We start from the raw sequence: 21,785 nt of genomic DNA, 5'->3' as shown, positions 1-21,785 counted from the left end.
ATCATTTACTTAGCTATTTCAGTATAATAGATTCAGCAACAGATTGTGTCTATTTTCTGGGTCCTAGCCTAGGTGACTCAGAGGCTTATCACCAGAAGGGTGGCCTTAGGGGTTGAATTGTTTGACCAAAGCAATTCAGCAGGACCAGTTACTGTTGAAGAAAGGCAAAGCTGCCAGTCTGAGTATCAAGACTTCCTACTCCAAAAACCAAAAATAAATAAATAGGTGAATAACGAGATAGATAAATGAAGGGGTAAATGACTAAATAAATAAAAACCAAATGAATGAATGAATGAATGAATGAATGAATGAACAAATGGATAAGCACATTCTGAGGCTGGATGACCCAAGTCAGAAGATCTGAATTCAAATCATGCTTCAGTCACTCATTAGCTAGTTATGTGACCTTGTAGTGATTAACATCACTATACTTTTCCAGGCCTTGATAAGTTTCCTTCATCTCTCATAGGAGGAGGTTGGAAGCAATGATTTGAACATCCTGGTGTTCTCAAAAAGTTATGTGGTACAGTGGTGAAAGAACTGCTTTGGAGTCACAAGATCTGGGTTCAAATTCTTTCTCTAAAAACACACTGAATGCATTATATTCAGATCAGCAGAGTTCCCTGAGTGGGAGGTTATAGCTATAATGAATGGTCAATGAATAAATGAATGGAAAAGTATTTCTTCCCAATGCACTGTGTCTCAGGCACTATTTTAGCCCTACTCTAACAGTTGCTTTGAGATTTGTAAAGGGCTTTATGTAAATTATCTCATTTACAATCTCAAGAGCTCTGTGAGATAAATGTGTCCAGTATTACTACTGTCCCCATTTTACAGGTGAGGAAATTGAGACTCAACAAGGTTACATAGTTAGTAAACATCTGACTCTCCAGATTATAATTTAGAACTGAAAAGGAAATTAAAAGGCTGTAGTTCAACCACCTTGTTTTACAGATAAAGAAACTGAGGCACAGAGAAGTGAGAGAGACTTGATCTCCTAAGATTTAGAGCTGAAAGGGACTTTTTTTGGAGGGGGAAGGCAAGGCAATTGGAGTTAAATGACTTGCCCAAGGTGCCAAGTGTCTGAAGCCAGATTTGAACTCAGGTCTTCCTGACTCCAGGGCTGGTGCTGTATTCACTGAACTACCTATCTGCCCCTGAAAGGGACTTTCAAGAGGCATGTGGTATATTAGAAGCCCTGGGTCCAGATCCTACTTCTATGTGCGCTTAAGCAAATCTACTAAGCTTTGTACCTCAGTTTCCTCATCTAAAAGTGAGATTGGATTGGATAGCCTCTGAGATCCCTTCTGATGTAGAGCTATTGCCCTGAGTTCCTTCAGTTCATAGATGTGGAAACTGAGCCCTAGAGAGAGCAAGTGCTTTGCCTAGGGTTAGAAGTAGCAAGAGCTAATATATGAACTCATGCGGTCTGATTTCCAAACCTCCTCCCCTTTCATTTCTTGCTTCCCTCACACCCTCCAATTACTGGTCTTTTCCTGAAACCCAGTTTACCTGAAGGCCCAAAATTCCTCTTGATCAACGGAAAGGGTCTTGTGTCTTCTGGACCAAGTGTTGCCCCGACTGTTGCCCATCCACACATCATACCCAGCGTCTGCTAGAAGAAAACCCAGGCTCTTGTTGACCTGGTTTTGGAGCCAGCAGGAATTATCCAAAAATAGGGCATGTTGCAAATACACTACAGGCCTTGGACCTGAAATAGAGAGAGAGAGAGAGAGAGAGAGAGAGAGAGAGAGAGAGAGAGAGAGAGAGAGAGAGAGAGAGAGAGAGAGACAGAGAGACAGAGAGACAGAGAGACAGAGAGACAGAGAGACAGAGAGACAGAGAGACAGAGACAGAGACAGAGAGACATAAAGCAAGAGGAAGAGAGACAGAAAGAGAAAATTATCACAGGGACAAAATAAGACAAATTGTAGTTTGGAGGAACATAGGATGTAGGGCTGGAAGGATCTTTGGAGTTTATCTAATCTCACTACAGAAAGAAACTGAGGCCTAAATTGGAAAGTGACTCATTCCAGGCCCCACAGGTATTAAGTGGATGCATCATGCCAGAAAAAATTGACATTTATTTCAAGTCATAAGGGTAAATGGAGTTTTAAAATGTACCAGAGTGAAGGATCAATCCAGCCTGTCCCTGATATAACTTCATTGGCACAGAATTCAATGGAACAATAGGCCTGGATTGGCACTATAAACCACATAGGAAGTATCCCAAGGTTCTTCACAATTTGAGTTCCATTCTTCATTCTATAAAGGTAAATTATAGTAACTACTGACATTCCTATGGCACCATAAGGTTGGCAGGCTTTTCCTTACAACTATGTGAGGCAGGTAGTTCAAGGCATAGCATCCTCATTTTACAGATGAGAAAATTGAGGTTCATAGAGAAGTGACTTGGTCAGGATTAGATCCCCCAGTGAATATTTGAGGTGAGAACCATGTCTCTTGATGCCAAGTCCAGCACTCCAGCCAATACATATAACACTTACACTCTAAAATGACGAATGAATAGATAAGAAAACATATCTTAAGCACTAACTTTGTGCCAGCCAACATGCTCAGCACTGGGGATATAAATGCAAAAAACCCTCAAGAAACTTATATTCTGATGGTGGGAGGCAGGAGGCAGAGGGCACAAAATCAAGGCCAGGTGGTGGGGTGATGGTCCTACAATGTTTTCTGATGATGTGAATTCTGGGAGAGGAGACAGACCAAGAAATCCCTTTATTTCAGGAGGAAGGAGTGCTAGAGAGGTACATAGCTTATGGTGTACACTGGTAGCTACTGGTTATTAATAGGAAGGCCTCCAGCCTGTATAGTGATCCCCTCACTTTGCATTTGTGGTAGGACATGTACAAAGATTACACAGGATGAGATAGCATGAACAGGTTATAATCTGCACCAGTGGAGGGAGTGTTCACATGGAGGAGATGACAGATTTAAGGAAGTGTTGAAACTGGGATCCTGGGTGAGATCAGAGCCACTGGCTTTGGAGTTGGAGGACCTGGTCTCAAATCTTGCTGTTGTCACTTGCTATGTGACATTGGGCAAGTCACTTCATTTTTCTGGGGCCCAATATAATGAAGGAGTTGAATTACTGAGGCTTCTTCTACCTCCAGATACATGAGCCTAGGACCTCAGGAAGTGAGTGACTACCACCTATCGGTGAACCACCTTCCTCACTCTCCCTTGCAGGTGATCTGTCTGTCTCTATCCCTGTGGAGTAGTAAGATGGATCAATAGAAGCTTGGGACTTTTAGATGGCTTGGCATTGGGCAGAAACAGCCCAAGGTTCTAGAGCAGAGAGAACCCCAGATGACCTGGTTCCTTGTCAATTACTACTTTTAAGTCAATTCAATTCAATCCAATCCAAGAAAATCCAATTCAACAAGCTGTGCTCCAGACGCAGTACTAGACACTGGGGATGCAAAGGGAAAATGAACCTAGTCCTTTCCCTTAAGAGCTTACATTCTATTGGGGGAAAGGAGATGTAAACAGACTAAAAATACAAAATAATTTTTGATCATACAAGAAGGAGAAAATTAGTTCTTGTGGGGGAGACAGAACTCAAGTGAAGTTAGGGAATCCAAGAGGTGGCGGTGAAGAGGGAGAGCGTTCCAGGATTGGGGGCCAGTTTGTTCACAGGCACAGAGGGGAAGATGGGATACAACTCTGTTGGTTTGCCAGAAAATGTGTATGATATGACAGAATCAGTCCAAGATGGTGTATATAGGCAGCAACTCAGCTGAATTCTCGCCTTCCCCTCCAATGTTACAATAATTCCTCAAATCAAATTTTGTTTTTATTTTTATATGTATATTTATTTATTTCTAGTTTTCAATATTCATTTCCACAAAATTTTGAGTTCCAAATTTTCTCCCCATATCTCCCCTCTCCCCATCCCATAATGCCTTCCATTCTGATTACCCCTTCCCTCAATACGCCTTCCCTTCTATCACACCCCTCCCTTCCCTTATCCCCTTCTTCTCTCTTATCTTGTAGGGCAAGATGGGTTTCTATACTCCCCTCAAATCAAATTTTGGATCAGCAGAGCCAATAAGAGGTTGGTGTGAGACAATTTTGTCATCCTAGGACAACTTAGGAAGTTAGAAGGAGAGGTCTATGACACTGGGAGCCAACTCAGGGATCAGTAACCCTAGTAGTGGAGTTTGGAGGTAGTGGTAGCAGCAGGAGGAGCTGCGCTGGGAGCTCTCAGCCCAGAGAGCATAAGGAGGAGGCCAGATGACTGGTAAGAAATAGATTGCATGTGACCCTTTGCTGGCACTGGGTGCAACTGGTACTGACTGGCAACTGTATTGCTCACAGGCAGTCCTGGCTCACAGTTCCAGGAGTACTGGTGGTCAATCACAAGGGAGCAGGGGTCCTTCTTATAGCTACAAGGCAAAGAAGAGCACTAGCCCATGGGACCACAGGAGAACAGGGGATCTGGTCACAGTTCTAGGGCCAAGAGGAGCAGTAGAACTAGCACCAAAAACTTACAAGAAATCCAGAACTAGCTTTGGAAACAGTAGCATGAAAAAGCCTAAAGCCTGGGACAGTGCCTCCCCACCTCTAAGTGAACAGAATCTAATTTTAACATAAAGTTCAAAGGCAAGAAATAGACTGGAAAAAAAACGACAAAACAATAACAAAAGAACTTTATCATAAAATGCTACCACAGTGGCAGAGAAGACTAAGACAAAAACTTGGAAGAAGATAACAATATGAAAACAACTAAAACAAAACAAAGCCTCAAAAAAAAATACTAATTGGACACAAGCCCAACAAAAATTCCCAGAGGATTTATAGAAAGAGATAGGAGTGGCAATGGAAAAATAGGGAAAGAAATGAGTGATACAAGAAAATTATGAAAAGGGGACAGAGCCAAGATGGTGGAATAGAAAGATGAACATACTCTAGCTCCTCCCCTACAACCCATAAAATACCTGTAAAGAAAGATTCTCAACAAATTCTAGAGCAGCAGAAGCCACAGAACAATGGAGTGGAGGAGATTTCCAGCCCAGGGTAACCTGTAAGGCTGACAGGAAAGGTCTATCACACCTGAGGCAGAGAGAGCTCAGCTCAGCCTTGGCCACATGGTGTCAGGAGGAGCAGGGCTAGAGCAGGCCTCGGGGTAGAATCCCCAGCAGCAGCAGCTGAAGTTCACAGATCCCTCAACCCACAGATGACAAATACATTTCAAACATCAGTGAGAGGACTTTTTCACCTCAATGATAAGGGAGCAGGGTCTTTCCCTAACCCTGGCCCCAGGCAGCAGGAGCAGCAGAAGTGGGCAGCAGCAGCAGGCAGCAGGCATTGTTGAAGCCTCAGCTTAAAGCCCCTGGGGGAATTGAGCAGCTGATCTGTATCTCAGCCATGAGCCAGGCCAGGGAATAAACTCTTATCCCTTGATTGTACCACCTTGGAGGAACTGAGAACTTACAGGCTCCCAGAGTATACCCTACCCTTGACAAAGGACCCAAAAGTCAAGTAACTGGTTGGGAAAATGCCCAAAAACAGGGAAAAAAATAAGACTATAGAAGGCTACTTTCTTGATGAACAGGCATTCTTTCCCATCCTTTTGGATGAAGAAGAACAAAGTTTACCATCAACAGATGACGTAAAAGTCAGAGCTCCTGCATCTAAAACCTCTAAAGTAAATATGCAGTGGTTCCAGGCCATGGAAGAGCTCAAAAAGGACTTTGAATGTCACATAAGAGAGGTGGAGGAAAAATTGGGAAGAAAAATGAGAGTGATTCAAGAAAATCATGAAAAACGAGTCAGCAGCTTGCTAAAGGAGAACCAAAAAAATGCTGAAGAAAATAACACCTTGAAAAATAGGCTAACTCAATTGGCAAAAGAGATTCAAAAAGCCAATGAGGAGAAGAATGCTTTCAAAAGCAGAATTAGCCAAATGGAAAAGGAGGTTCAAAAGCTCAGTGAAGAAAATAGTTCTTTCAAAATTAGAATGGAACAGATGGAGGCCAATGACTTTATGAGAAACCAAGAAATCACAAAACAAAACCAAAAGAATGAAAAAATGGAAGATAATGTCAAATATCTCACTGGAAAAACAACTGACCTGGAAAATAGATCCAGGAGAGACAATTTAAAAATTACGGGACTACCTGAAAGCCATGATCAAAAAAAGAGCCTAGACATACCCGTTCATGAAATTATCAAGGAAAACTGCCCTGATATTCTAGAACCAGAGGGTAAAATAAATATTGAAAGAATGCACCTATCACCTCCTGCAAGAGATCCAAGAAGAGAAACTCCTTGGAATATTGTACTCAAATTCCAGAGTTCCCAGGTCAAGGAGAAAATATTGCAAGCAGCTAGAAAGAAAAGATTCAAGTATTGTCAAAATACAATCAGGATAATAAAAGATCTAGCAGCTCCTACACTAAGGGATCGAAGGGCCTGGAATATGATATTCCAGAAGTCAAAGGAAGTAGGATTAAAACCAAGAATCACCTACCCAACAAAACTGAGTATAATACTTCAGGGGAAAAAATGGGCATTCATAGAAATAGAGGACTTTCAAGCACTCTTGATGAAAAGACCAGAACTGAAAAGAAAATTTGACTTTCAAACACAAGAATTAAGAGAAGCATGAAAAGGTAAACAGGAAAGAGAAATCACAAAGGACTTACTAAGTTGAACTGTTTACATTCCTATATGGCAAGATAATATTTGTAACTCTTGAAACCCTTCTCAGTATCTGGGGAATCAGAGGGATTATACACACACACACACACACATGCATACATACATACATGCATACATACATATATATATGGGGGGGATAGAGAGAGACAGAGATAGAGAGAGAGCACAGGGGTGAGTTGAATAGGAAGGGATCATATCTAAAAAAAAATAAAATTAAGGTGTGAGAGAGGAATGGATTCAGAGGAGAAAGGGAGAAATGAAATAGGGTAAATTATCTCTCATAGATGAGACAAGAAGAAGCTTTTCCAATGGAGGGGAAAAGGAAGGAGGTGAAAGGGAAAAAGTAAAGCTTACTCTCATCACATTTGGCTCAAGGAAGGAACAACATGCACATTCAACTTGGTATGAAAATCTATCTTACACTACAGAAAAGTAAAGGAGAAGGGGATAAGCAGGGTGGGGAGATGATGGAAGGGAGAGTAAATGGGAGGAGGGAGAAATTAGAAGTAAACACTCCTGGGAGGGACAGGGTCAAAAGAGAGAATAGAAGAAATGGGGGGTAGGATAGGATGGAGGGAAATATAGTTAGTCTGATGCACCATGATTATTGTGGAAGTCATTTGCAAAACTACACATATATGGCCTATGTTGAATTGCTTGCCTTCTCATTGGGGATGAGTGGGGAACGGGCAAGGAAGAGAAGTTGCAACTCGAAGTTTTAGGAACAAATGTTGAGAATCGTTTTTGCGTATAACTGGGAAATAAGAAATACAGGTAATGGGGTATAAAAATTTATCTTGCTCTACAGGACAAGCAAGAGGTGGGGATAAGGGAAGGGAGGGGTGTTAGAAGGGAGGGCACATTAGTGGAAGGGACAATCAGAATGCATGATGTTTTGGAGGGAAGGGGAGAGATGGGGAGGAAATTTGGAACTCAAAATTTTGTGGAAATGAATGTTGAAAATTTAAAATAAAAATATAAAATTATGAAAAGAGAGTTAAGAGGAGCCAAGATCGCAGAGCAAAGGTAGAAAATCAGTTCAGTTCTCCCAACATTCCCTTCCAAATCAAGTAAAATGCTTCAAATAAAATTCTGAAAGGTAGAGTCAAGATGGCAGAAAAAAGAAAAGCACACTGGAGTGCTCCTAAATTCCTCTCCAAACAACATTAAAATAATACCTTAAAACAAATTTTGAAGTGGCAAGAAAAGATCTCTCTCACTGTGGTGAGATTGGAGTATAATCTAATGGAGGCTATGTCTGGCAAACTAGCAGAAGGCATTGAGGTGACAGAATCATCAGTGGAGCTTCTGGAGCTCTCAACCTACAGATGCTAAGGGGGTCAAACAACTGGTCAGAAGGAGATTACAAAGGGCCTTTTTCTAGACCTGGAAACATGACTCTATTGACCATACATGGTTCCAGGTTCCAGTCTCAAGGTGATGAGGAGCACTTATAGGAGTGAGACCCTGGTCAAAGTTCCAGGGCAGAAAAGAAAGCTTGTAGTAGCTCACAGACCATAGCACAGACCAGGAGAGTGGTGAACACACTTCTCCTTAAAAGAACTGAAAACTTAGAGACTCCTCCATAATTAGCTCTGTAAATAGTAGCACAAAAATCCTGAAGCTTGAAACAGTGTCCCCTACACCCAGGAAGCAGACCCAACTTTAACATAAAGTTAAAAGTCAAGAAATAAGCTGGAAAAACAAGCTAAAAACAAAATAAGAACCTGGTCATAGAAAGTTACTATGGAGACAGGGAAGATCAAAACATGACACAGAAGAAGACAATCAGAAATCAAAGTAACTGCATGCAAAGTCTTAAAGAAAGATATGAATTGGTCTTGGTCCCTGGAAGAGCTCAAAAAAAAGATTTTAAAAGTCAAATTAGAGAGATGGGGAAAGAAATGACAATAAAAAGACAATCATAAAAAGAGTCAACAGCTTGGTAAAGGACGTACAAAAATATTGAAGAAAATAACACCTTAATAAACAAAATAAGCCAAACGGTAAAAAAGACACAAAAATCCATTGAAGAGAGAACAACTCTTTATAAAGCAGGCCTGGTCAAATGGAAGAAAAGGTACAAAAGCTCACTGAAGAAAATATTCCCTTAAAAATTAGAATTAGTCAAATGGAAGCCAATGATTCCATGAGACATCAAGAAACAATAAAATTTAAAAAAATGAAAAAAAGAAGAAAATGTGAAAATCTCATGGGAAAAACAATTGACCTGCAAAAAAAGATCAAGGAGAGATAATTTAAAAGTTACTGAACTACTTGAAAGCTATGGTTAAAAAAAGAGTCTAGACATCATCTTCCATGAAAGTGTCAAGGAAAACTACCTTGATATCCTAGAGCCAGAAAGAATCTACTAATAAGGTCTTGATAATGATCCCCAAACAAAAACCCCCATAAATATGACAGCCAAATTCCAGAGCTCTCAGGTCAAGAAGAAAATAATGCAAGTAGCCAGGAAGAAACAATTCATACATCATGACTCTGCAGGCAGGATAACACAATATTTGGCACCTTTTACATTAAAGGATCAGAGGACCTGAGGTATGACATTCTGGAGGGCAAATGAGCTAGAATTACAACCAAGGATCACTAACTCAGAAAACCTGTCATCAAAGAGAATGACAACCATGAGACAACATGCTAAAATTTATGGATACAGTCAAAGCAATACTTAGGGGAAAATTTATATCTCTAAAAGCTTACATCAATAATAGAGAAAAAGCAGATTAATAAAGTGGGCATGAAATTAAAAACATTAGAAAGAGAACAAATTAAAATACTAAATTAAAAACTAATTTGGAAAACCTAAAAGCCAAAGAAAACATCAATAAAATTGAAAGTAAGGAAACCATTGAACTAATAAATAAAACTAGGAGCTGATTATAGAAAAAACAGTAAACATTTGGTTAATTTGAATTAAAAAAAGAAAAAAAGTGCCAGTATCATAAATGAAAAGGTTGAATTCACCAATAAAAATGAAATTAAAGCAATTGTTAGGAGCTATTTTGCTTAGTTACCTTGTTCAATGCCAATAATTCCAATAAACCAAGTGAAATAGATGAATACTTACAAAAATATAAATTATCCAGAATAACGAAAGAGGAAATAGAATACCTAAGTAACCCTATCTTAGGAAAAAAATGAATAAGTCATCAATGTTTACAAATGAATTCTACTGAACATTTAAAGAATAATTAATTTCAATACTATATAAACTATTGGGAAAACCCATGTGGTTTGTGTCCTCATCAACAATGTATGACCAGGTCCCATTCCTTGAGTTTTCTTTAAGCTACTGATGAGTTAGCTTAAGTGAGCAGCATGCAGTCATAACATTGATTATTTCATCCTTTAAGTTTGCAAAACATTTTACAAGTAGGAAAACTATAGGCAGGATAACCCCCTGCTTTACAGATGAAGAAACTGAGGTTCAGGGAGGTGGAGTGATTTGCCACGGGTTAAATAGCTTACTTTTGTCAGAGGCATGATCGGGATCCATGTGTTTCCAGAATCTGACTCCATTCCTCTTGACTACAGTCAGCTGCCCTCTGTAGCTAAGATCTATTCTGGCCACACTACTAGGTGTCCTTGCACAATGCATTTAAAATCAGAAAATCTGTATTCATATTTTGACTTCTATTTGCTTCCTGTGTGACCTTGGGCAAGTCCCTTCTCTTCTCTGGGACTCAGTTTTCTCATTTGTAAAATAAGAGGATTGGATGAGATAGTCTCTAAAGTCCCTTCGTATTCTAAAGCCAACCCTGTCCTAAATTGCTGGAGCAGGTCACTACAATTACATGAGAGCAGAGAGGGCAGCATTAACTCAATTTAGCCGTTCCTCATCTTTTCTCTCCCTACTACCCACAAGTATCTCCCTCCTAAGTTACTAGTGCCTTTTCCCACCAAAGTATTTATATAGACCTGTGCAGACTCATTTCTCCTTTGGCTAGCTTGTAAACTCCTAGGGGTAAGTAACTGTTTTACATTTGTCTTTGTACACTTGCAGATTGATTGATTGAGTCATCCCTGGGGCCAGACTTCCCAAACTTATCTAACTTGACCTGCCCAACTGGGTCACCAGTCTCCTTCTTCCCATTCTGAAACAAAGCATACCTTTTCTCTCAGGAGGTTTATGGCCATGGGGAATTCTATTGACGTTGAGTATGTAACCATCTTCAGTTGGGACGTCATATTCCTCACTGGGGTAGCCATTGTAGGTGATGAGCTCACTCTGTACAAAAATACAAAATGCATTAGTGCCCAGAGTTGGGTCAGGTCTTTTTTGGATGCTGTCAGAAATGAAGTGCAAGTCCCCAAGGTGGGGCTTTCATTTCTTGCTAATGTCATATGAGGGGTCATTGTGGAATTCCAAGGAATGTGGGAGAGGCTACAGTAGAGTTTCCAAGCTGCTGTTGTAGCCCCTAACCATTGCTTCAATACATCCAAGAAGTGTGATCTTTTCAATTTAGGGGCCTCCTTCATGCACACATCTCAGGTCCTTCATCATCTGATACATAATCTTGAATGCCTAACTTAATGATCAGTTAAATCCATCAACAAATCCATCATCTTGAAGTCAATCAAACATAGAAGCTGAGAGCTAGTAGAGACCTAAGAAGCTATCCAGGCCCATCCATGCTTAGATAAGAATTCCCCTCTGCAAAACTCTCAACCAGTGGCCATCCAGCCCTTTCTGGAAGACATCCAGTGAGAGAGAACATGCTAGAGATCCAAATCTAGCATTTCCTTCCCAATTCCAAAACTTACAATATTCATCCACACTTCGGGTTCCACAGGATAATTTGAGTGTGAGAATCCTTGGGCATTTAGAATTCCATAGATGGAATATATTGCTGCTGAGAAGAGCCACATTTCAGGGTTACCTAGAACAAGACACTGACTATTAATATTAAATTATTGTTGCTCTTCAAAGTTGGTTGGTACAGAGAAATCTGAACCCTTAAAAGTAAACCCAAGCTTTGGATGACAGACACTGTGAAAGAAGATATTGCTCAAGATGGAGGTGGGAGGAGAACAACACCATTAAGGTATTTGTCTGAACAAGAGCTAGTGTGACTTCTCTCAGTTATGAAAAAGAAAACAATATGCTGAATTCAGTGGTTCAACCAGGTTCATGCCGTACCTGACATCAGTGTTTCCCAATCTCTTTAAGTTGATGACAAATCAGGAAACATCTCAGAAGTTATGAGACACACCAACACACTAAGAAGGCAACTTCAGTGCCAATTGGGATTGGAGCTGAAACCAGTTGTGGAACCCAACAAAACCACGTCTGGGGATGAATTTTTCTCTTCCCTGGACACCCAAAGATTCATCTTAGGACATTTAAATGTGTCATTTTTGCCCTTAGCTAGTTGCAAGAAGTTGCATTTCCATAGTAGGGGGTGAAGAACATGATTTCAGCACTTCTGCCATAAACAGCAAATATGATCCTTTTAAAACTTGGTATACTTTGGCAGCAAAGTTATTTCCTATCTAATGTTTATAGGTTTGGCCAGCATTTTAGATTCTGAGGAATTGTACAGAGCAATGGATGGCTTTTGTTTGCTCAGCCAATGTCCTTCTAACCCTGTTTATTCTAAGTGATTGATGAGATTACTTAACTATTGTTTTGTCTATTGTAACCTATAGGTTAGGAAGTGGCTACAGGGCCAGGTGGACAGCTAGATGGAATCAGGAAGACTCATCTTCATGAGTTCGAATCTGGCCTCAGACATTTACTGGGCTGGGTGACCCTGTTTGTTTCAGCTCTTCATATATAAAATGAGTTAGAGAAGGAAATGTCAAGCCACTCCAGTATTTTGGACAAGAAAACCCCAAATAGGGTCATGGAGAGTCAGACACAACTGAATAATATAACAAAGTGGAGACATTTACAAGCCCATGACATCGCTGACACTGGAAATGAAGATACCAAAGGCAGGATAGGGACCTTAGAGATGATCTCATTTAACCTCTTATAAAAAGGAAAACTCGGGGCCACAGAGAGGAAAGGACTTGCCCAAGGTCACAGAAATATCAAAGGGAAAAGTCAGAATTTGAATACAATTTTTGAGGGCTTTGAAAGTGGTGTGGTTTTCACGTATCTTAGCTGCTCTCCTCCATACAGCACAGCCAGAGGGCCCTCTGGATGTCCCAAATATAATGGAATGCAGGATAGGAAATGGTGATTGCCATGTTTGAAAATAACCAATTTGGGCACATTATTTTTTCACTTTTATCTGGATGTTTGACATTATGTAGTTGTTGTCCACGCAACAGTCTATCTCCCATCTCTGTACCTTTGCAATGGCTGCCCCTCCTCCCTATGCCATCTTCCCCTCTAGCTCTTAGAATCTCTAATATTTTGTGCCAAAACAATGCAACTCCCTCCTTACTTCTGTCTCCTCCCCTCCATCATACTCTTCTCCTTTCTTAGGGGCTAGTATCTAATTTCTTTTTTTTTTTTTGGAGGCAATCAGGGTTAAGAGACTTCTCTAAGACCACACAGCCACTAAGTGTCTGAGGCCACATTTGAACTCATGACCTGATTCCAGGTCAAGTGTTCTATCCACTGCAATATCTAGCTACCCTAGCTGGTATCTCATTTCAAAGGGAGAATGAGTAAAGGGGCAAAAAGCTTGGGGCTTATTAGGTCTTGTGTCTAGAAGTGCTTCTCAGAAACAACCTGGAAGAGAGGGATGGAGAACAGAGAGTGATTAACCATTTTTAACTTGTATGCTCCCCTCTCAAGTTAGCTTAGCCCTGCAAGGTGGAAATACAACCTTAAGTCAATAAAATGACAAAAGCATGATGATTAACCCCAAATACCTCCAGTTGTCTTTCAGCAGATAGGGATTTTGAAGATCTAGGTTACCTGTATGTGACCTTGGACAAGTCATTTCCCTTCCTCTGAGATTTAGTTCCCTATTCCTAAAATGGGGGTGGGGGCTAGACTTACTTGATGGTCTCCTTTAAACCCCATTGAGTTCTAGAGGCTAGATAATGCTGGTAGTGAAGGTGAGAGCTAACTTTATAGGGCACCCCAGTGTTACCAAAGTAGTCTTCATCTACAATCTTACACAACCCTGTGAGCAAGTAATTGTATACATCCTGCAAATGAGGAAATTCATAGAAGGGAATGGCCCAAGACACCCACACAAAAATACAGAAGCTTGCAGCAGGTGTGCCTAGATCCTTTGCTTCTTTTTGTGTGTAGACCTAGCCAAGGCAATTATTAAATTTGCTCATAAAGTCTTTCATTGCCTAGTTTGGAGAAGGAAAGTAAAGGTCACTTGGTCCCTAACACAGCTGATCCACTTGCGAAGGTTGATGCTCTTACTTTTTACCTACTCCTCATTCCTAAGGAAAAGGAAGAAAAAAATGCATGTTATAAATTAGCCCTGACCTCATCACAAAGTTTTATCCATCTTTTCTTGAAAACAAATATTTAAGACTTGGAGCACATAGAGCTGTTCTTCCTCCTGCTCCCTGGGCCTCAGTTTGATCATCTGTAAAAGGGGAGGTTGAGTTGGATGACCTCTGAAGCCTCTTTGAGCTCTAAATCTGAGATCCTATGACATCAGACAGCAAGCACTTGAAAGATGCTCCATACCCAGCCCCAAGCAATCCCAGAAATCCTTGAAAACTGCATCTCGGTTAAGAGATTTGGCCAACATCATCCAAATAGTAAATGACAGAAGCAATTAATCAACCAATCAGTTGACCAATAAGCCTTCATTAAGCCCTTCTAGGGGCCAGGGGCAGTTCTAAATGCTGAGAATTCAAAGATACAACTGAAACAGATCCTGCCTTCAAGGACCCTACATTCTAATGGGGAAAAACATGTATGAGTAAATATAAAATGGCTACAGAGTAATTGGGTGGGAGCCTAGCAGGTGAAGGATCTTCCGAAGAAAGCGGAATTTGATCTGAGACTTGAAGAAAACCAGAGATTTTAAGAGTTAGAGGGGAAGATGGCATGGGGAGGAGGGGCAGCCATTGCAAAGGTACAGAGATGGGAGATGGACTGTTGTGTGGACAGAAAAGCAAGTATGTCAGTATGTCTGGGCCAGAGAGTGCTTAGAGGAGAGTGATAGTCTATAAGATACAGTTGTGAAGACCTTTAAATGCCCCCTAAAGGAGGTATTAATCCATCCTAGAGGTAGTAGGGGTTTATTGAGGGGTACTGAGGCTAGGACAGGGACAGACTAGAATTTAGAAAAACCTCTGTGGCAGCTGAGTGGAAGGTGATTAAAGAGAGTGGAGATTTGAATCCTAGAGATCAAACATGGGGATATTGCAATGGGCCAGACAGGAAGTGATGAGGACCCAAACTTGTTCTGTGTGAGTGAAAAGAAGGCATTGTATTCAATAGGTGTCATCTCCCTCCAAACCCTGGGATCTTTCCATTCCCCAATACTGCCCATCAATGTAGATTTTGGCTGAGGGAGGGAGCATATTTGTATTATTCATCCAGATGATGAGGTGTTTCAGGACTCTGTGGGGGTGTCTTGTGGCTACAATTACAGATTTAACTCTGTCCAAGCTTCTGATAAGGAATTCCTCTAGTTCCTTGAGTGACTCAGATACATAGCTGAACATCAGCACTTGAGTGAACTTTTCTAGAATGGGTCTCCCCATCTGTGAGAACTCAGCTCAGTCTGGGGACCAAGGAAGGCATCTTGTCTAGTTGGCTTGCCTTACTTTCGGTGCACCCTCAGCATCCACTATGTATAGAGGGCTGGGGGCACAGGAGACATGCCACAAACATAAGTGGAAATTAACTGAAGGGACTAGAATAGATTTCCAAGGCTTTTTCTGGGTACTGGTAAGGAAGACAGAGTGACTATTTCCCTCTAGAAGGTAATTTCCCTCCCTCTCCAACCTTGCTTCATTTGACTCGACATCACGTCAGGAAAGGAAAATGAATGTGGAACCTGCTTCCCTAGGCTGGAGGCATTTATTGTCATCTTAATTTGTCTTCTCTGACCTTGCTTGTGAGCAGTCTCAGTCAATGATGATCTCCCATTGCCCTCTGGGTCCATGGGAGATCCCAAGGTGCTCAGTCTCCTCCCCTGAGACATGAGTATGGTTTGGTGAGGCCTGGGAAAAAGTTCTGCATCTCACAGGTGAAATCCTGTCACTAGACTGATGAATGAACCCATTTCCAAACACTGAAGCATTTGGACAGCCTCATTTTCTGTATTTGTAGAATTAAGAGGTTGGACCAGATAGCCCTTGAGTCCCTTAAGTTCCAGCTCAGTGGCCATTAGATCCAAAACCTTCCTGACATGGAGACTTGGACTGGCCCAGTATATGGCTGAGCACAATGGCACGCACATGTGGACACACACACATGCATAAAATACACAATGTACACACACATACACACGTGCATGCACATTCCTGTGCACACATGTGCACACACATACACACAGGCAGAAGCACACACATACCTGTGCATAGTGCACACACATACACACAGCCTCAATGAGAGTTTTTAATGAAAGCAACAATTTGGTCTTAAGTTTTGCCAGACTTGTTACCTGGATTTTCCCTTTGAGACCTACAATAACTCTGTGAGAAATGTATGGCAGATGTTATTGTCCCCATTTTACAGATGAGGGAAACTGAGACTCAGAGAGCAGAAGTGACTTGTTAGAGGGCATACATCTGGAGAATGTTGGACACTGGACTTTGACACAGCTTTTCCAAGCCTAGCTCCATTTCCACTGTCCATTCCATGATGCCTCTTAAATTGGTCGAATTTCTATTGATCTCTTTCTCAGACAGTAGTGGATGAGAGGTATTTGTCTGCCTTTGTTTACTTTCTAAATCATTCTCACCACTGAGAGAATTTCCTCAATCTTCCTACTCATTTGGCGCATGGAGAGGCGGTCAAATTTTCAAAGCCAGACAAAGGCGCACAAAAGATGACAGGGTCCCTTTTCCTGCTGTAGATGTTCTTTTGTTAAGAAGAGAGGAGCTGTTCTGTCAGCCCTTAATTCAATTCAACTCAATTCAGTCCACTTTATTGAACTCCAATTCAATTCAGTTTAACAAGCATTTATTAAACTCTTAATATAAGCAAGGCCTTGCCCCTGCTAGCACCAAGTACTGACAAATCATCCAAGAGAGTAGACCAACATCTTGCCATAACTTCCCTAGCCTCTCTCTTCTGAGGTTCCTTTGTCTAGAAATCCCTTTCATGTCCCATTCATGAAGCCCAGTACTGAGCCACCTCCCTCAGTCCCCAGCAGGACCTTTGGCACTCAATTAGATCATCCCTTTCCAATCTTGAACTCATCAACTCCTGGGAAAGGGCTCAAATGGATACAGTATGGTATCAGTTTGGAGTTAAAAGACTCAGGTTTGAACCCAGGCTTGGCCATTCATTCTCCTGGGATTTGAGATGTCATTAAGCTTCTCTGGCCTCAGTTTTCACTGGTCAAATAAGGGAGTTGGATGAGATGAGTGAAAAGAGAGCTACATCTATGATTCTACAATTCTCAAGAAGACTGAGGGACAGGCTTTTGTTTTCTCACCATCATTTGAACCAGATACTATAAGGAACCACTCTGAGAAACATGTCAGGAAATCAGCCTTTTGTTGCCCCTTTCACTTTCTGCCTCTGGGTTGTCTCCTGGGGCACCTAGGTTCTCATCATTTATACCTGCTGCTTTGGGGTATCTTCTACCCAATAAGGCAACGAGAGTTAGATTGAAAGTATTAGGAGTCTTTACCACGAAAGCTTTGGGCAAAGGTTTGAAGCCTATATACTCTCAGGGGGGGCCAATTTTTGTCAGTCCTTCTTCCCACACATGCCATTTCTCTTCCATGCCCTTTTCTCCAGCCAAGTAGTCCCTATCCTACATCAGGCATTCATCACCCACCCTCCCCAGACTACTGAAGCAGCCTCTCATTTGGATGTCTCCACTTCCAATGTCTCCTCTTTCCAATCTACAAACCATAGAGCTTCCAACTTTTATAAAGCACAAGCCTGACCACACTACATTCATACTCAAGAGCCACCTCTGACTTCCTAATGTCTCTAGGAAAAAAGTACAAGTTCTTCAGCTTTTAATTTAAAGCTGTTCTTAATCTGACTTCAATTTATCTTTTGTAAATGATTTCGCATCATTCCTCACCTTCATGAATTCTGTGTTTCAGCCCAACTGTTTACCCACTGGGCTTCAAAGGATCATGGTTAGATTTAGAGATTGAAGGCATCTTGGAGGCATCAAATCCAGCCTCCTACTTTACAGATGAGGAAACTGAGTACCCAGGGAAGTGAGGTGACTTGTCCAATATCACACTGCTTGTAAGTGTCTGAGATGAGAGATGGGCCCAAGTCTTGTTGACTTTAGGGTCAGTGCTCTTTTCACCAGACTATGCTTTTCCCATGACTCACAGGTTGTAGGTCCACCATGCTTCCTCACCTCCATCTCTTCACTCAAGTTTCAAGCCATGTGGATGCCTCCCCTGATGCCCCTAACTGTTGGTGTTCTCTCTCCCTTCTCAAATCATCATGAATATATTGATCTCTTTACATAAACTCTAGCCTCCACACGAATCATCATAAAATGTGAGTTTCTCCAGTGCAGGGACTGTTTGTTGGTGGTAGTCATGTCCATATCCCCATCACTTAGCAAGACACTATGCATACAATAGGTGCTTAATAAAAGCTTCTTCTGTGGAAGTCAAATTCCATGTAACCTTGTGGGTGAAAAAGCTATAAAGCTTGTCTCCTCTTTTTTTAAAGTAAAAAAAAAAGTATGCTTCAATCTGTATTCAGACACCAGCAGTTTTTTTTCTGGGAATGGATGGCATTTTTCATCCTCAGTCCTTCTGAATTGTCTTGGATAGCTATATTGCTGAGAATAGCTAAGTCATTCACAATCAATCATTTTACAAGTATTGCTGTTACTTTGTACACTGTACATTTCATTTTATATCAGCCCATGCAAGTCTTTCCGGGTTTTTCTAAGAGCATTCTGCTCATCATTTCTTATGGTACAATAGCATTCCATCATAATCATATAACACAACTTGCTCAGTCATTCTTCAATTGATGGGGAATTAAGTTTTAATTCTTTTCCCCCAGAAAGGAGCTGATATATATATATATATATATATATATATATATATATATATATATATATATATATATATATATATATATATATATATATATATATATATATATATATATATATATATACATACATACATACATGCATATATATATACATATATATATACATACATACATACATACATATATATATACATATATATATATATGTATTGCAAAAAGGTCCATTTCCTTCTTTGAGCTCTTTGGGATACAAATTGAGTAGTGCTGTTGCTGGGTCAAAGGCTATGCACAATAGTAAAGCCCTTTGGGCATAGTTCCAAATTGCTCTATAGAATGGTTGAATCAGTTCACAACTCCACCAGCAGTGCATTCATGTCTTATTTTTACCACATCCCTTCCAACATTTGTCATTTTCCTTTTCTGTCCTATTAGCCAATCTAATAGGTATGAGGTAGTACCTCAAAAGATTTCAGTCTCTCAAATCAATAATGAATTAGAGCATTTTTCATAAAGCCACAGACAGCTGTGATTACTTCATCTGAAAACTGATCATGTCTTTTTTTCAATTGGGGAATGGCTCTTATTTTTATCAGTTTGATTCAGTTTTCTATATGCTTGAGAAGTGAGACCTTCATCAGAAACAACCTGTAAAGTTAATCTCCTAGTTCTACATATTTTAAAATAAAGCTTTGTTAAAATGCTATGTTGTAGAAGTAAGGACAAAGAAACATTTGCAAAGTGAACTTTTATGTTCTGTACTCAACAACACAAGAGTTTAAAACAATTTTTAAGACCCTCCTCCACCAGATAAATAGAAGCCACGCTTTCAATTCTATGGAAAGCAAGGAAGATCATTTCATAATAATCTCAGTGAGAGTCAATATATATCAGATCACAGGGAGAAATGGCTGTTTAGAATATTTATGCCCAGAGGAGAAGAATTTTTGTTATGTTTAAAAACGAATTTCTTTATCCATGATGAAATTCAACAAAAGCCTTGACTCTCTGAAGCCCTACAACATTCATATGGTCACCCAGTGTAAGTGAGAATACTTTTCTGAGCTCTAGACCTGGTCTTTCTTTTCAGTGCCAGCCAACTCCTCCACATCTAAAACACCAAGATGGGGAACTTTAATGAAGATGTAGCAACTGGTAAACCTTAAAAGATTTTCATCTCCCATTCTGCATTCTAATAGGGTCCCTGCCATCCCAAAAGCGTTTGGTAAGAAAGACATCAAAACTCTTGAAATACTCCCTTTTTGTCTAATTTAGAGACAAGTCTCCCAGAAGAATAAGAATCATAATTACCAGTTTGTGAAATCTGGAGGTGCCTGCAGCTTCACGTGATGAGATCCAGTCTTAGCAATGGCAGGACCAGAGATGGTGGCAGAACTTAATGCTTTCTGAAGAGAAAGGCAAGAACTACACCTTTTCAGAAGCAAGAAAATGACCCTGTCTATTTGATCTAATTAGCATCAACGGTATATGTACCTGCCTCATTGCTTGCTCAATGGACTGACTTAAAGGTGATTGGTCCACTTTGGAAATTTTCCTGTATTTGAATACTTGTAAGGGGCAGGTTCAAATGGTGACCTTTCCCTGATAGGGTGAAACAAGTAGCCAGAAATTCAAGTTGGAGCTAGTTCTCCATTACTACCTCACCCACTGGCCCTGGCTTGGTGAGTGTGCCTTTTCCTTATGGGGATGATGTCACCTCTTCATTGTATGTATATGTATATATATATGTGTGTGTGTGTGTGTGTGTACGTATATATGTGTACATGTATGTGTGTGTGTATGCCTCTGATTCCTTCCACCTGGATTTCTTCCATTTCAATGAAATAGCTATCAAACCCTATAGGAGTTGTTTCAACATCCCATAATGTTTCCTTTTGGGTTTGAGTAATGACAGAGTTTGCTCGTAATAAGAGATGGGTGTGGAAAGTACATTTGGTCGAGAATCAGTGGAAATATGAATTTGAATCCTGACCGACATTTTGTAATTACATGAATGTCAATGAGGCTTTGCACTTCTCTGAGATCCAGTCTTCTCTAACATAAAGCACCTGTTTTGCATCTGAGAGGGAGGCTTTGCATGTCTCAAACCATTCTAGATATGGAAGTTTATCTTAAATGAAACCTGGGAGAGATGATGCTACCTATAACCAAAAGGTGAGGGTATTTAGATGATGTAGTGTATAGGACCTAAAGTCAGGAAGACCTGAGTTCAAATCTAGCTTCAGACCCTTACTAGCTGTGGGACCCTGGGCAAGTCACTTCACCCTGTTTGCCTCAGTTTCCTCATCTGTAAAAATGAGCTAGAGAAGGAAATGGCAAACCACTCCAGTATCTTTGCTAAGAAAACCCCAAATGGGATCAAGGAGAGTTGGATGTCATTGAAATGACTGGACAACAATGTGATCACAGTGTAGGCTGTCCCAAATGACAGCTTCTAGAAGTTTATTTGCAAGGGTTGTTCTTGGCATTCTTGAATATGTCAGGCCTGTGGAGGTCACATGACCAAGGAGCAGTTATTTTTTAAACCATCAGTATCAAAAATGCTATACATTTCAATGAAAACCAGAAAACTTGAGGGGAATGTCTGGGCACACGAGGAAAAGGAGAGAGAGCTTTCAAGTCAACATGTTTCTGTGTAGGAGTTTCTTAGGTCTAACACTTGCAACTTAGGTGGGGCTGGAATTCCAAAACAGATGCCACATCAGCTATGCACTTGAGACGTTGCCCAGAAATGCCGCAAAGAAAGAGCTGGTGTGTGTCATAAGACTTAGATTTAGAAAAGATCTTAGAGGTGACCCATCCAGTCTAACCTTTCATTTCATTTTATTCATTTTCATTTGTTCTTTTTTAAAATAATATTTTTATTTCTTCCCAATTACATGCTAAAACAATTCTTAACATTTATTGCTGTTGTTTTTTTTTTAAAGTTTTGAGTTCCAAATTTGATCTGTCTCCTCTC

General features: G+C 40.5%; 1 protein-coding gene across 2 annotated transcripts in view; it reads right to left on the bottom strand.

Annotated features, from left to right (window-relative positions):
- Positions 1-20,248, bottom strand: part of LOC140517587 (lipase member N-like) — a 41,407-nt gene extending 21,159 nt beyond the window's left edge. For both annotated transcript variants that reach the window (XM_072628975.1, XM_072628974.1), the window contains exons 1-4: positions 20,117-20,248; positions 11,476-11,591; positions 10,822-10,939; positions 1,513-1,711 (exon numbers count right to left, since the gene is read on the bottom strand). In XM_072628975.1, coding sequence (XP_072485076.1) covers positions 1,513-1,711; positions 10,822-10,939; positions 11,476-11,580 — 422 coding nt within the window. In that variant the 5' untranslated portion in view covers positions 11,581-11,591; positions 20,117-20,248. The remainder of the gene's footprint in view (positions 1-1,512; positions 1,712-10,821; positions 10,940-11,475; positions 11,592-20,116) is intronic.
- Between the last annotated feature and the right edge of the window lie 1,537 nt (positions 20,249-21,785).

Source organism: Notamacropus eugenii, chromosome 1 (genome assembly GCF_028372415.1).
Source record: "Notamacropus eugenii isolate mMacEug1 chromosome 1, mMacEug1.pri_v2, whole genome shotgun sequence".
Classification (NCBI taxonomy): Eukaryota; Metazoa; Chordata; class Mammalia; order Diprotodontia; family Macropodidae; genus Notamacropus; species Notamacropus eugenii.
This window is presented reverse-complemented; position numbering and strand designations above follow the sequence as displayed.